This window comes from Zosterops lateralis, assembly GCF_965231275.1.
Source record: "Zosterops lateralis genome assembly, chromosome: 7".
In the NCBI taxonomy this organism is placed as follows: Eukaryota; Metazoa; Chordata; class Aves; order Passeriformes; family Zosteropidae; genus Zosterops; species Zosterops lateralis.
In genome coordinates this window covers 6691970-6705366 of record NC_139767.1, presented here as the reverse complement: position 1 = coordinate 6705366, position 13397 = coordinate 6691970, and the positions used below count along the sequence as shown (strand labels likewise).

Here is a 13397-nt window from a genome sequence, read left to right as displayed (position 1 = left end):
AAATTTCTGTTGGAACTCAGTTTTCTGGTGATAGAATATAGTCTGTAAATAGATCATTTTCCTTGCTTGTGATTACAAAATTTTTTGACTCCAGCTGCCACTTGAGGTGTGAATTTAAAAGTTGTGTAAATGTAACATTTTTCAATTTAGCACATAATTGTGGAGTACAAACATGTACTATGAAATATTTTCTAGTGAATTATATGCATTTTCAAAAATACACCTAAAGAATAAAAAAACCCAAAACCAAACCTACAACAGAATTTCTGTTGATTAAGAGGTATTTTATTCCAAAATTCTAAATATCAGAATCAAATCAATACTTACATTTTTCAGTTTACCCAATCATAGTATTTTGAAATTGAATATATACATAGAAAAATACAACCTAATAAAAACACTCAAATTTGCATTAGAATAAAAAGAATGAGTTAAAAAGCAAACCATAGCTTTAATAGCTATATATTTCATATCAGTACAAAATTACTGTGCCACAATACCCACTTCTTTGCACAATTTATAATTTAATACAAAATAAGGTGACTTCAAATGTATATTGCTCTCCTCAAATGTACCGAAGACCTTTGAAAGAAGTTCGTAGTAAGTGAAAATATTCCCATTTATGCTGCAAGTATTTACTGCATGACAAAGAAACATAAAATGCAGCACTCACGTTAGTATGTTAATTTTCTGCTTGTGCAAATAATGCTCTACTGATTTAATGCACGAGCAAACACACAAAAAAAAAAGGCAAAAAAATACATTATGAAGAAATAAAATGTTACATTTTCAGCATATCATAGCAAATACAGGTTTCCTTCATGGACTAGAAAAGCAAAACCTGTAAAAGTTTTTTGAAGATGTAAATGCTACAGGAAATCTTCCATTACTTTGCAAAAGCCAAGGGTCAAGTTATTCACCTTTAATGCAGCATTATCTGGAGAAAGTCATTGCATGAAAGTTTAGATTTCCTGTGTTATGTTACAATTCGACATTGGGAAAAAATAGACCTAAATACCACAATCACATGGAACAGTAGTAGTACTACAGACTCAACCCCATTTTTGTATAGTCTCTAGTCAAATTTCCCACCATGGACTTAAAGAAGGTGGTACCACTTCTCAAGCACTCAGGAGTTAGTACTGGATACACTTCAGAATATACACCAAGCTTCACCCAATGTGGGTGGTCAAAGACTTCCAATTAATTCATCACCTCCAGTGAGCACGCTGGCTGTCATGCCCTCACCAAAAGGGAAACACCACAGCCCCCCTTAGGCCAGCAAACTGGGCAGAGGACTTGGCAGTGAACCAGGCCAGACCATGTCATATTGCACGTGGGGGTTTGAGGCTAAAGGTTCAGTACCAAAGAGTTCAGGTCCCACTCACAGCCCCAGGAGTTACCAGAGCTCAGCAATAGCCACGATCCCAGCTGGGACAGGGGCCACTGCCAGCCCAGCACTAACAGCTCTGCACCTCCCAGAAACAAACCAAAATCATCTCTTTGCTGTAAGGCTCATCTGGGCCCTGCCATTACCTTCTCTTATTTTTTGGATTCCTGTGTTTCCTTTGACAAAATACTTTTTGTCCAAACTCATTAACAGCCAGCAGCACTGGACACAAAGGATCACGTTTAAAGGGTCACATTATTCTGGACCAAAGACAACATCTGCCTTGATTTTCACCAGTGTGATGCTGCTCTGTGACTGTTTGGGAGGGTGCAGGAAAAAATACTGCAGGGCTCTGACAGGGCAACCAACAACAAACCCCAATGCTGCAAAAATCTAAGTGCAGCAAGATTCCTTCAAATCACCAAGAGCATGCTGATTGTAGCTGAAATATTTTCACAATACCCTTTAAGACTATTTAAGCATGGACACAAGTTTAGAAACTATTAAATATTTAATACCTTTGCTTGGAATAAATGTTTTATAAAGAAAGAGCACATGTAGTAAACTTTAGGAAGCTTCCACAAGCATTATGTGAATTAGAGATCAATGTGTAAATCAAGATTTAAAACAGAAAAAGCCCTGATAACTTGGCAAACAATGTTGGCAAACTTACTCAAAGATTTCAAATTACACTGAGAAATATAGCTCATGTTTGACTTCACAGTCATGCTTAAACAAAAGCTATTTCCACAATTTCATCGTTTCTTGAAAGAAATGTAAACCTATAAATTAGGTTCCTTGCTTTACATTTTCTAAATATTGTCAAATATAGCAATATATAATATGCATTCTGTAATATAAATCACTTTTCAGTATTGATCATGAGATGCTGCATTAATTGCAAAATGGAGTACTTACATAATTTCATATTTCGTTATAAAATATATAGCTCTTTTAAAATGGTTTTATTGTCTAAATAAGTACATACCTGTTGATTTTATATTCGTAAAAAATCTGCTCCTGAAACATAGCTCTCAAAAGAAGACTAATTCTCTGTTACTGTACCTGTATTTTTTTAAAATGTTTTCAGTATGCATCTTATGCATATCAGTTTTAACTCAAAGGCATTAATTTCCTTCTAAAATACCTTTTCTAAAGTTTCTTTAAAAGCTTTAACAACATTCTACAGTACTTGCTGTAAGAATAGATCAATGCCTGTAAGTCAGTATGAAATTTATATTGACACTAGTACATACATAATCTGGAATCTTATTGCTGAATCTAGAACATACTATCAAAAGTTTCCTGCACCCCCATTCAGGAAAATTTCCAGTTTGGAATCTCCCTGAAACACAAATGTTACTTTAAATTGGATTTGAGGTGCTACATCTATGCTCACTAAGTAACCTGTATACTCCATTTACATATGCTACTGTGGTCTTTTTAACCAAACTGGAAATTAATGGAAGTGGAAGAAACAACTATTTGCTTTCGTTCTCCAGCAGAAGGCAAGAAATAAAAATCACTTAAATAAGTCTTTCTTTATGTAACTTCAAAAATGGAAGATACTTTCCATAGCTACAGTAGTTGTACCAATAAAATGTACCTTCTTAACCTGAAAATCAGCAAAATGAGAGTTTCCAGTTGCCACAGTAAAATTAGGATGCAGTTAGCACTGACATTAGCAATGCTATGGTATCCCATCCATGTGAGCAGGAGGGACCTCGACTGTGCTTCTTTTAAATACTCTTTTTTGTCTCCTAATAATGCCTACACATGCAAGTAGTCTAATAAATTTCAAGTCACCCTGGAGTGTACATGTAATGAAAGCACACATGTAGGAATTAGAGCTATAATCTGTCTGGCAGTCTCTTAAACCTCTTACCCTACTGAGATTAAGACTGGGTAAAACCAATCTCCTTGCACACAGATAATCAGCTGACAAAGCGTGAGAACACAAGCCCGTGTAAGTAACTAAAAATGCTGTTCTATCAAAGTCACATTTTGAGGCCAGGATCAAAGCCTGACTCCTGATTCTCTACTACATTACTAGTAACAATGCTAAAAATAAAGACAAAAATAAAACATTGGCCACACCGAAGACCTTGAAAGTTCAGTGAAAGCGGAATTCTGCCCCACACCCTTTCATGTAAACTAACTTTATCTAAACTGTCTAAACCCAGTCCATGTAAATGGATAAATATGCAAGCCTATATCTGGTGAACATACTGCCCCCTCAGACTCTGTGCTGTCTCCCTAAGGACTCAGATGCCATCATGGATCAGCAAGTAAGAATGGACTTAACAAAAGCCACTGGTGGACTTTAAATCTCTGAAAGGATGCAGAAGTAAGAGTTGAAACAAACTGCTCATTTCAGAAAATTCTGGGTTTAGTGAGCACTGCTGTATTTATGGTGGAGATGCAGCTATGAACAAAAACTCCAAGGTACAAAATCAAACCATAGTTTTTGCCCTATTAAGAGCCTGTCTGCATAGAAGTGTCACTGGTGTAAGTACAGTAGAAGTCTTCCTTTGTGTACCTGGCTGCATACAGGGAGTTTATGCTGTAATTTATTCCCTTTTTGGAAAAGAGAATAAACACATCTCATAGAAGGCACCTTAGTAATGTTTTAAGTATGTCCACCCTAGGATCTGTTCAACCTGTGGTTGCAAGCTGAACAACCTCCTGCTCTGCAGTTACTTGTCTACTGAAATGCACAGACAATGCTCTTGTGTCCATCAGTGTGGGAAGCTTCCTTTTACTACACCAGTGGTGAGGGAAATAAGCTGAGAGTGATGTAAACCTATGGCTTTGAACCACTGACCTTTTGGTATGTTCAAAAAACAACAATGAATCAAAATGCTTAGTGTCTTTTCTGGTAATGAAACGCATTGAACATAATGAAATGTCTTGTGCAATGAAATGCTTTGTGCAATGAAACATGCAGTGACTGAAACAATGAATGAATCAAATGAAACAAGCCAATGAAACAATGAATGAGTGAAATGAAACAAGACAAATCAACCTTTGCTTTTTGAACCCTTGTGCAATGCCAGCTCTCCCCTGCTTCATTTGACTCACTGTTCTCTGAGGGCAGGAGGTGAGGGAGATGTGAGTGTGGGTGAAGGACAGGTGTAATCCCGATCCATGGATGTGGCTGGCAGAGAGCCTAGTCTAAACAGCCCCTGTGTCACTCCATCCTGCACCTGGGCATGGTCGAGGAGGGAAAGTGAGGATTAACAGCTTCCCTACTGAACAGCTTCCCTTCCCTTCCTTCCTGAAATACAATCCAAGTAATGTACAGCCTTCCCTTCAAACCCTCCAGAGGTTTGACTGGTGGACATCAAGAGTTTTCTCAGACATGTCTGCTGGCAGCCACAGCCCAGCATCTTGTCCCTGGCAGTGCATGAATGCATCCATGCTGCCAAGAACTCTGTGGAACACCTGGATCCTGCGCTGAGGAAATGCACATCAGAGTCTTGGAATCTTGCCCTGAATCTTTTCCCCAAGTCCCACAGAATGTACATCAGCCCCAGATTTCTATCACTCACTTGGTGTTTGTAGGCTCAATCCCTACAGTAAAAGACCTGGAGAACAGTATTTGTAAGGTCTAGAGGGAAACCACAAGACAGATGACTGAGTAGGCAGGGGAACAAGTATCAAATTCCACTGAATATTTCCTATTTCTTGAGCAGGAGAAAGTCATCATCAGAGCTAATGAGTAAAGAACATTCTTCAGCACTGTAAACCAAGCTACATTCATTTCTTTTTGTGCAACTGATTTGCAAGAGCTAGGCAATGAAATGTAGTGTACTCCAACGAAAACCAACCAAAACTGAACGTGTAATCCAGCCAGTACCTCTGGAGGCTGTTGGCTCCAAGAGCAAACACAGAATCTGTGTGGCAATTCACGGAGAGTCAGTAGATGAAGCAGAAAAGATGACTTTTCCTGTACCCCAGTAAGCAAAATGCCAACACTGCTGTCGCTTGATTTTGTCACACAGGGTCAGTGCAGGTGCATTAGTGGCAGGTAGGAACTGCATTAATACAGGAGGGAGGATTGAAGTGTATTGCCCTTGTTTTGCACGTGCTGATGTCTTCCAGGACCAGCAGCTCTGCAGTGGTGAGTGTCTGTTCATGAAGAGGGAAGCCAATGTTTGTAACCAGGATGTAAGCAAGTGTACATTTCAGAATGTCTGACAGATAAAACTCTGCTTAAGCTTCTGATGTTCCTTCCCCATTCTCGTGCGGTTGCAGTTGTTCCCTTTCTTGTTCTTCCTGAGGTGGCCTCACACGTTTGAAAAAGCCCATCTGTGATTCAGAGAATAATTAAGAAGTTGCATTGTGATTTGCAAAACACACACACATCCTTTCTCTTTTCTTCATCAGATCTTAACTGATTAAGCTGTCTTTTCATTCCTACTCTTTTCCCTCATTTGTGACTTCCAGTAAATATCAGTTGAAAAATTAAACTGAGTTCAGCACTATCACAGACATGCTCTTTTATTCAGCTTCTTCCTGACAAAGGTGAACAGCTTTTACAGTTATCCCAAAAACTTAAAATTATTCAGATGATTAGGGGACCAAGGCATTTCTGCAAAGTGCTGGTACTGTATGAAATCATACATCACTAGTAGGGAGAAGCAAACGACAAAAAAACCCCAGACACAGAACTTACCCTGTACATGACAAACACCAGAACAGCCAGGAGCAGTAACCCTGCTAGGACAGCCAAAATTATAACCCACACTGGCACAGGCATGGGCTGTGGCTGAATGCCCCATGTAATATTTGTAGTAACCTGAGAGAAAAACACAGTAAATCACAATTTGCACCACAGTGACATGCTGACTTCATCTATGCAGTTTAAACCTTCAATACCTTTATCCTATCATGATTATAATCTTAATCCAGTATAAATTACTTTTTCTCTCCAGAATGAATCAAAAGTCACAGATTCTTGGTGACTTCACTGACCCAAATTTAAAAGGATTTTAAAACTGAATTATAATAGGGGGTTGGGGATTGCTTTGCCTGGGTTTGCTTTTTTTGAAATCAGTAACGGCATGGCAATATCTTCTGTAATTCTTGATGATTTTCACTAAAACTGTAGCAATCTGAAAATATTCTGGAATTAGAGAAAAATAATGAAAGGCTTTTCCTTTTTTTTTTTTTTTTTTTTTTTCTTAAAAGGCAGTACTCTTTGAAACAAAAGATCAAGTCCACAATGCGTGGGAAAGAAAAAACCCCGTTAATAATAGGCATTAAAACAATTTTAAAAAAATCAATCATAATCGTTTTCTACCTTTTCCTTAAGATCCCTTAATCCTATGAAGTTTACAAAAAAATTTTCAATTTGCCAGCCCAAACAAGTGGCTTATACCTTGATTTCTGTTTGCACCCTGTCTCCTTCCCTTTTGAAACCCTCTGGGACAGAAGGTCTTTTTGTTCCACCCTCACATACATAGTGCTTCATATAATACAATGAAAGTTCATTATTTAAGCTGTAAGTGCTACTACAGTTGGAAACAAATTTCAAGTAAAATATTTCTCTAACAACAATGACATTAACAGGAATATGAGGACTGTTCATCATAATTTTTTTTCATTTTCAATTAAGTCTTTCAAGCCACAAATATTGTCAAAACCAGTCTGTTTTACCCTCAACTATGTGTACAACTGAAATAAATACATGAAACAAATAACTGATAAAATTAAAATTATACCAAGCCATAAAAATGTTACACAATTGTCTTTGCACTCATTTTGAAGTGATTGTATATGGTAACTCAAGCTGGATGCAAATGACTTACCTCTGTAGAATTGTGTATATCCTCAAAGGAAAGGTTCTTATATGGGAACTCTATAACACTGAAAGAAGCAGATGATTTGAGAGAGTAGGAATGATTCTGATTTTCTTTCTGCATAAGAAAAACAAAATTAGTATTACATGTGGGTACAAAAATCGCTTTTAATGTTTCAGAAACAGTGACAAGATATTCGCAGTCACTCACATTCATGAAAGTTTGGGTCCAAAGGCGTGATTTTAAATACAATATTGCACTCTTCCCCCTTTCCAGGTGGCCAACTTGACAGACAATCTTTAAACAGTCAGCAGTTCCACAGCCCTGTGTATAAAAACAGGAAGGATATTCCAAGTATGAAAATATTTGAAAAGTCCTCAATGGCATTACTTTACCCATATATCTACACTGGCAAAGCACCATAAACTGATAAAATACATTAAATACCCTCCAGTATTGGATAATTACTTATAGTTGGCAGCTAAAAACACAGTGCTATGGTAATATGTTTATTTCCTGATACAGGTTATTACCAATCATGTTTAGAAAGGAAAAAAATCTTCCTTACATTTGTTTTTAAGGCCTTAGCACAGGATTTTAGGTGTGTTAAGTGCTGAGAGCTCACCAAAGTGTGCACGTCCCCCTCGGCGGCAGCTACATCCCGTCGGCTGATGCGGTGCCCACGATGGTCTTCCCTGCCAAGGGTTTCATTCCTCTCATCATCCTTGGAAGCAGAGATCTAGGACACACCAAGGAGACCAAACAATGGTTTAGTTAATTGCACACTTCAAACTGAAGGTCAGGAAAATACCTAATTGCAAGTTTCTCTCTTTCTATCCTAGCTGAAAATAAATCATTACAAATTGTAGAGCAGCAGTACAAGAACTTAGTATTTACAATATATTATATATTCACTGAAGTTGCTTTTTGGTTATCAAAGATAAACAGGTATTCTTTGTTGTTCTATACACTGGATATCTTCCCTCAATCCTTTTGTTGCTCAAACTCTTCTTGAGCTAACTGACTTCTACTGACACTGCTGACTTTTATTGCTTGTTCTAAACTATCCTAGAAATATCTATACTCAATTAAACTTGCTGAGGTTTATCTGGTGTTTCTTTGCCTAGTCCAGCCCAGGAAAAAGGAGTTTCTTTTGCTCTGTAAATACCATGTTTTGCTGGCAGTGATAGCTAACCCCTATTGTCCTTTGGAAGGATAGTTAAATAGATAAATATAATATAAAATTAATACCAGATAACAGATAAATGTAATATAAAAAATGATAAACATAATATAAAAAATAAGAAACAAACCCCAGATAATTTAGATAAACAGTGTGGTATGTTTTAGGTTTTAATTCATGGCCACATTCATTATAATTCTATTGCGCTGGACTTAGAATTCATATAGAACAGCCTTGAAGTAAAAAAAAAAAAAAAAAAAAAAAAAAAAAAGAGAAAAAAAAAAAAAAGATGAAGAAAACCTCACAATAAAAAGAAATAGACAAACTGATCTTTGAGTTGAAAATTTTGAGCTGCTGTTTACCTTTTATTCCACCTGCTACATACCTTTATATACTGTGGAAAAGTGTAGACTAATTCATCAGCCACAGATGAAAAACTATCTCAGTTTGTCATACTCTCAGGGATTTGGCTATTTTGAGCATTTACAAAACAACCAAACATACTTCCTTCCACTCAAAGGGAAAGTCCTTCTTACCTTAATTTTCAGTGGGTTGATTTCCATGTCAGAAGTGCAGTTCATGGGACCATCAATTTCATACTGCACAATGTACAACAGTGTGTTGTTTTTATATTTGTAAGGCCACTGCAGAGTCATCATCACCTTGCTGAATGCACTTGGACCATTGTTTCTCAGCTGATTATGAATATAAAATTTACAGATATAGAAGAATTAATGCCACTTTCTCTGTTAATGTGCATATAGTTGTTACTTTATATTTGAGCCACAAATGTGATACTGCCAATTTCCCCACCCCCAAACACTTATGGCAACAGCATCAAAACTTTACCTAAAAGTGGTAAAACCTTTAACTATTGTTATTCACACTGCTCTCTTGGTAAGTTTTGCTTAATTAAACAATCTAGATTAAATCTGTGATAAATCTTTTAAGGAAATTTTAAATACTTAAATTTTTTCACAGCAAAAAACTTCAAAGCAGTGATTCAGAACAGATAGACTACAATAATTTACAGCCATAAGCCATTTCCTCAGCTCACATTACTTCAAATGCTTTATCTAGATTTCAAAAGGCAATAAAATAAAATATGTGTACATATGTGAGCAATCAACCCTTGTTACAGTAATTGCAGGCATTCCAGCCCTTCTTGAATATACCAGTTATTTATTGGCCCAACATTAAAAAATAAAATCTCTGCTTACAAAAAAATCATAATTTATTCCAGAGAAAAGATACACCAAAAGATTTATTTTCATTTGTCACAGAACCATGTCACTGACATCAGTAGTAATTCCACACCTCATAGATATGCTGAACCAGGGGCCCAATGTCATCCTCTGTTTCGGGATTCTCCTTCGGCTCCCAGTTTGCAATGGGGAGGAATATGTGGTCAGGGGACGACACACTATAAACAGCAGAGCAAAGGAGGTTTCATTAGCAAGTGTGAAACAATAAATGGGATTCTCTAGAGTGTCTAAAGAAAAAAATCAACACACTTAAAAGACAATCTCCACTTCTTCAGCCTCTCTATAAAACCCAAAAGAACGGGAGTGGTTTGAATATTGAATGTTCAGTTCTGTTCTCTATCTTAAAAAAAAGATAAAAGACACACACGTCATCCAAACAAAACCACAGAGAAATGCTGTGATGATGAGAAATATTGGTGATGTAGAGCCTTGGCAGTACAGTCCTCAGACTAATTCAGCCCTGCAAACAGTGAAGGTACCAATCATGCTTTTCCAGTGTGCCATCCCCCACCTCTCAGATACTGAAAAAAATCGTCATAATAATGAACACAGTGGAAAATTTAAAAAATTATATCTCAGAAATCCAAGTTAACTGGCTAAGCAACAGGACTTTTAGGTGGGAAGTAGAGGTGATGGAGTACCAAGCCATTACAATATTAATACTGTGCTTAAGACTGAAGAAGGTGAGGACATTACAAACTTAAATTCCACAGAATCTTCAACTTTGGTTTCAGGGGTTTTCAGAGGAAACCCCAGTCAGTTTGTGGGGGAGAAAAGTGACCTGCAGAAATGTAAAATTGCAAACAAGAGAGGTGATTTTTAATTTTTCTAAAATATATCTCTAGTAATGGAGGCACAATATTCCTTTTTGGAATTAATTTTGTAATTATTTAGAATTATTTAAGATTCAGAAGTCCAAAGGCTGGCTACAGAGCACCATATTGTCTTTATGATTAAAAATTCCCTAAACCTTCCTGAGAACCTATGCAGACCTGAAAAGAAGTTCAGTGAATATAAAGAAGCAAATGTGCAAAGCTCCTTAAAAGTGTTTATTAAAATAGTATTGCTTACCCTCTAATTTCAACAGCTGCTAAAATTGCAAGGTCAGCCTGATAATATGCTACTGGGCTCAGGTTGTCATACAGGTTGGAACTGCAGGAAAAATAAAAGGGAAATTCTTAAATGAAATAATCAAAGTATTTAATAAAAAACCCCTCCACGCTTCAAAGTAACTGTATGTAACATTCACAGCATGACTCCTGAGCCAATGTAGGAAAGCACGATTGCTAAAAACCAGATTCCAGCAAGAGATCCTCTCACCTAAATACATGGAAGTCCCACCCTCTGCACAGCCTGGGGGAGCCTCAGCAGGGAGGGGTTGATGAGGGACACAAAGTTAATGCTGACTCTGTTACACAGCTGTCATGTAAGAAAGTACAGGGGACACTCCCCCCTCAAAGTGGTGCTGGGAGCAGAATCCTGATCTCCTTTGACACATCTGGTTCTTTTGTCTCCCTAACCAAACATTTCCACTTACAAAGGCCTTCTTGAATCTTCTCATTATTCTTCACTGCTGCTGTAATCAACAAACATACGCAACAGTGTTTTCCTCCTGACCTGTAAATACCTCACTCTTTTAGAGACTGGACCTGCTCTGCTAGGAGCTGAGCCAGCATTGGAAATCTAGCTTTGTGAGTTTAAGACAAGCAGTGTGATCCTTAAAACCTCTCCCAGAAAATCCCCTGGTAATGCCTGTCACTCTGAACTGTGATTACTGTGTTCCATTGCACCACCCTTCACCCTTCTTGCACCCACAAGTCACGGAGGGAATTTTCTTCCATAAAAGGCCTAAAATACAACAGGAACTTCCCTTCTCTTCCATCAGGAGACAAGCATGACTTGAGCAACCCCACAGACTGTTTCTGACCCAGTGGCAGTGGCAGGTGGCTGCTGTTAGCCTAAGGAAGGTGACAGACACCCCAGAGCAGATCACTTCCTGCAGAGCATTCACATGCCACTGGCACACCTTACCAGCTGATGGAGAAGGGGAAAAACTGAACAGACAGAAATGGAAAATCAAAGAGGTATTTAATGTGCCAAGGCCTTTGATTGGTATAGCAATCCACTCTATCATTAAGATACAGTGGCAGCTTTAATCTTTCCTAACTCCCATAGATGACAAATTCATATGTGGATGAGATTAATTTACCCACTACATTATAAAAAAAGCCCTTAAATGGAAAAAAAATAAGTGCTTTTGGTCCACCATGGGGAAAAAACAAAACAGCTGTATTTGTACTGTCCATTAAAAGCAACATAAAACTGCATTAGGTAAATATACTCCTAATGATCACATCTCCTACCTTAAATATCATCTCCAGAAGTTACCAATTCAGATTTATATATCAGATTTATATGACAGTGCTGTGCTCATCTGATAATTACCAGGAACACTACTGTTTTGTTCCATTTAATTTTCAGGTTCTTTTAGGCTGGCTGCTGTGATGGTTCACTGCATGCTGCTTCTGCTCAGACTACCCCATACATTGCCTGCCCTGAAAGACTCTCCTCCTCTAAATACATAAAATTCTGGCCTTACATCAGAAGGAATTCAGAGTTCAAGCATCAGGTTTAAAAGAGGGTTATAAACCCAAAGTCATTCTGTGGCACCACAAGTGTCAGCAGAGCACAATATGCACCTACAAATATTTTTATGCTTTTCCCTCTGTTTTAGGAAACCCAAGCCTGTGTGTTTATTTTTCAAGCCACGATGAGGCAAAGACAAGAGAATTAGACCAGAGGGATACTGTGTGGTTTGCAGTCTATTTACTGAGAGTGTCTTCTCCCAGGTGAGGAACATACTCAGAGATTTCCATACCTCCGGATTTGCAAGTCAAACTTGACAGAGGTGTCCATCTCAGACTGCTGGTTCACGCTGAAACGCAGGCCAGCTAAGAGCTGGGGGGGGAAAAAAATCACTGTGGTTCAGTTGGAAGCACAATAAAACACACAATAAAATCTTCTCAGTGCTATTAGACTACAGTGAAATTGCTTGAGACTCCTAGTGATGAGAGAACACAGAGAACTGGCAAATTAAAGTTGTCCAGTTCATCCAGGCTGGAAATGTACTGGGCTCTCTTAGATTACAGCCAAGGCATCACTGCCATAAAATACAAAAGAAGGATTGCATCATGCTCCCCACCCTTACTTCAGCCATTTCTGCACAAAACTGAGCCTCCCCAGGCACTGCAAAAAGTATTGCAATGTAAAGAGCAGGGAACACATTAATGATTCACAATTAATTCCCAAGGTTTAGTCTAAGTCAATTCATATTTGCTTTAACATCCACGCAGTTCTGCTCGATACACTTCAAAAGACTTTGGAAGTAGAATTTATTCATCTATACAAGATGGCTCTTGGAACAAAATTATAACAATGAAATTGTTATAATTGTGACTGATTTTCACTTCATTTCCTCAGAAAATAAGACTTCCTATGTCATATCACCTTAAAATCTGCCAGGTCTCCCTAATAATATTTTAATTCTTCCCATTTCAGCTACATTTGGTGGAATTGTAGTGGTTTCAACTAGACAAAACTCTGTCCTTCCTCACAAAAGTAAGCAGAAAAGAGATGAAGTAAGAGAAAGAAGTGTTGTGAGCTAACTCTTGATTACATCCTAAAAAATACATATCAGATAAATATAAAAAATTCATGAGGAACCAAAGTCCATTAATTTAATGAACGACTCATTT

The 13397-nt window shown here is 37.7% G+C and overlaps 1 protein-coding gene across 1 annotated transcript in view; it reads right to left on the bottom strand.

Moving 5' to 3' along the window:
* Positions 1-276: 276 nt before the first annotated feature.
* ITGAV (integrin subunit alpha V) overlaps positions 277-13397 on the bottom strand; it is a gene marked incomplete at its 5' end in the record, with an annotated part of 45668 nt that continues 32547 nt past the window's right edge. The window contains 9 exons of the mRNA XM_083865680.1: positions 277-5701; positions 6069-6191; positions 7204-7311; positions 7405-7518; positions 7820-7933; positions 8914-9072; positions 9695-9800; positions 10714-10794; positions 12521-12600. Of these exons, the coding sequence (XP_083721806.1) occupies positions 5606-5701; positions 6069-6191; positions 7204-7311; positions 7405-7518; positions 7820-7933; positions 8914-9072; positions 9695-9800; positions 10714-10794; positions 12521-12600 (981 nt within the window). The 3' untranslated portion in view covers positions 277-5605. The remainder of the gene's footprint in view (positions 5702-6068; positions 6192-7203; positions 7312-7404; positions 7519-7819; positions 7934-8913; positions 9073-9694; positions 9801-10713; positions 10795-12520; positions 12601-13397) is intronic.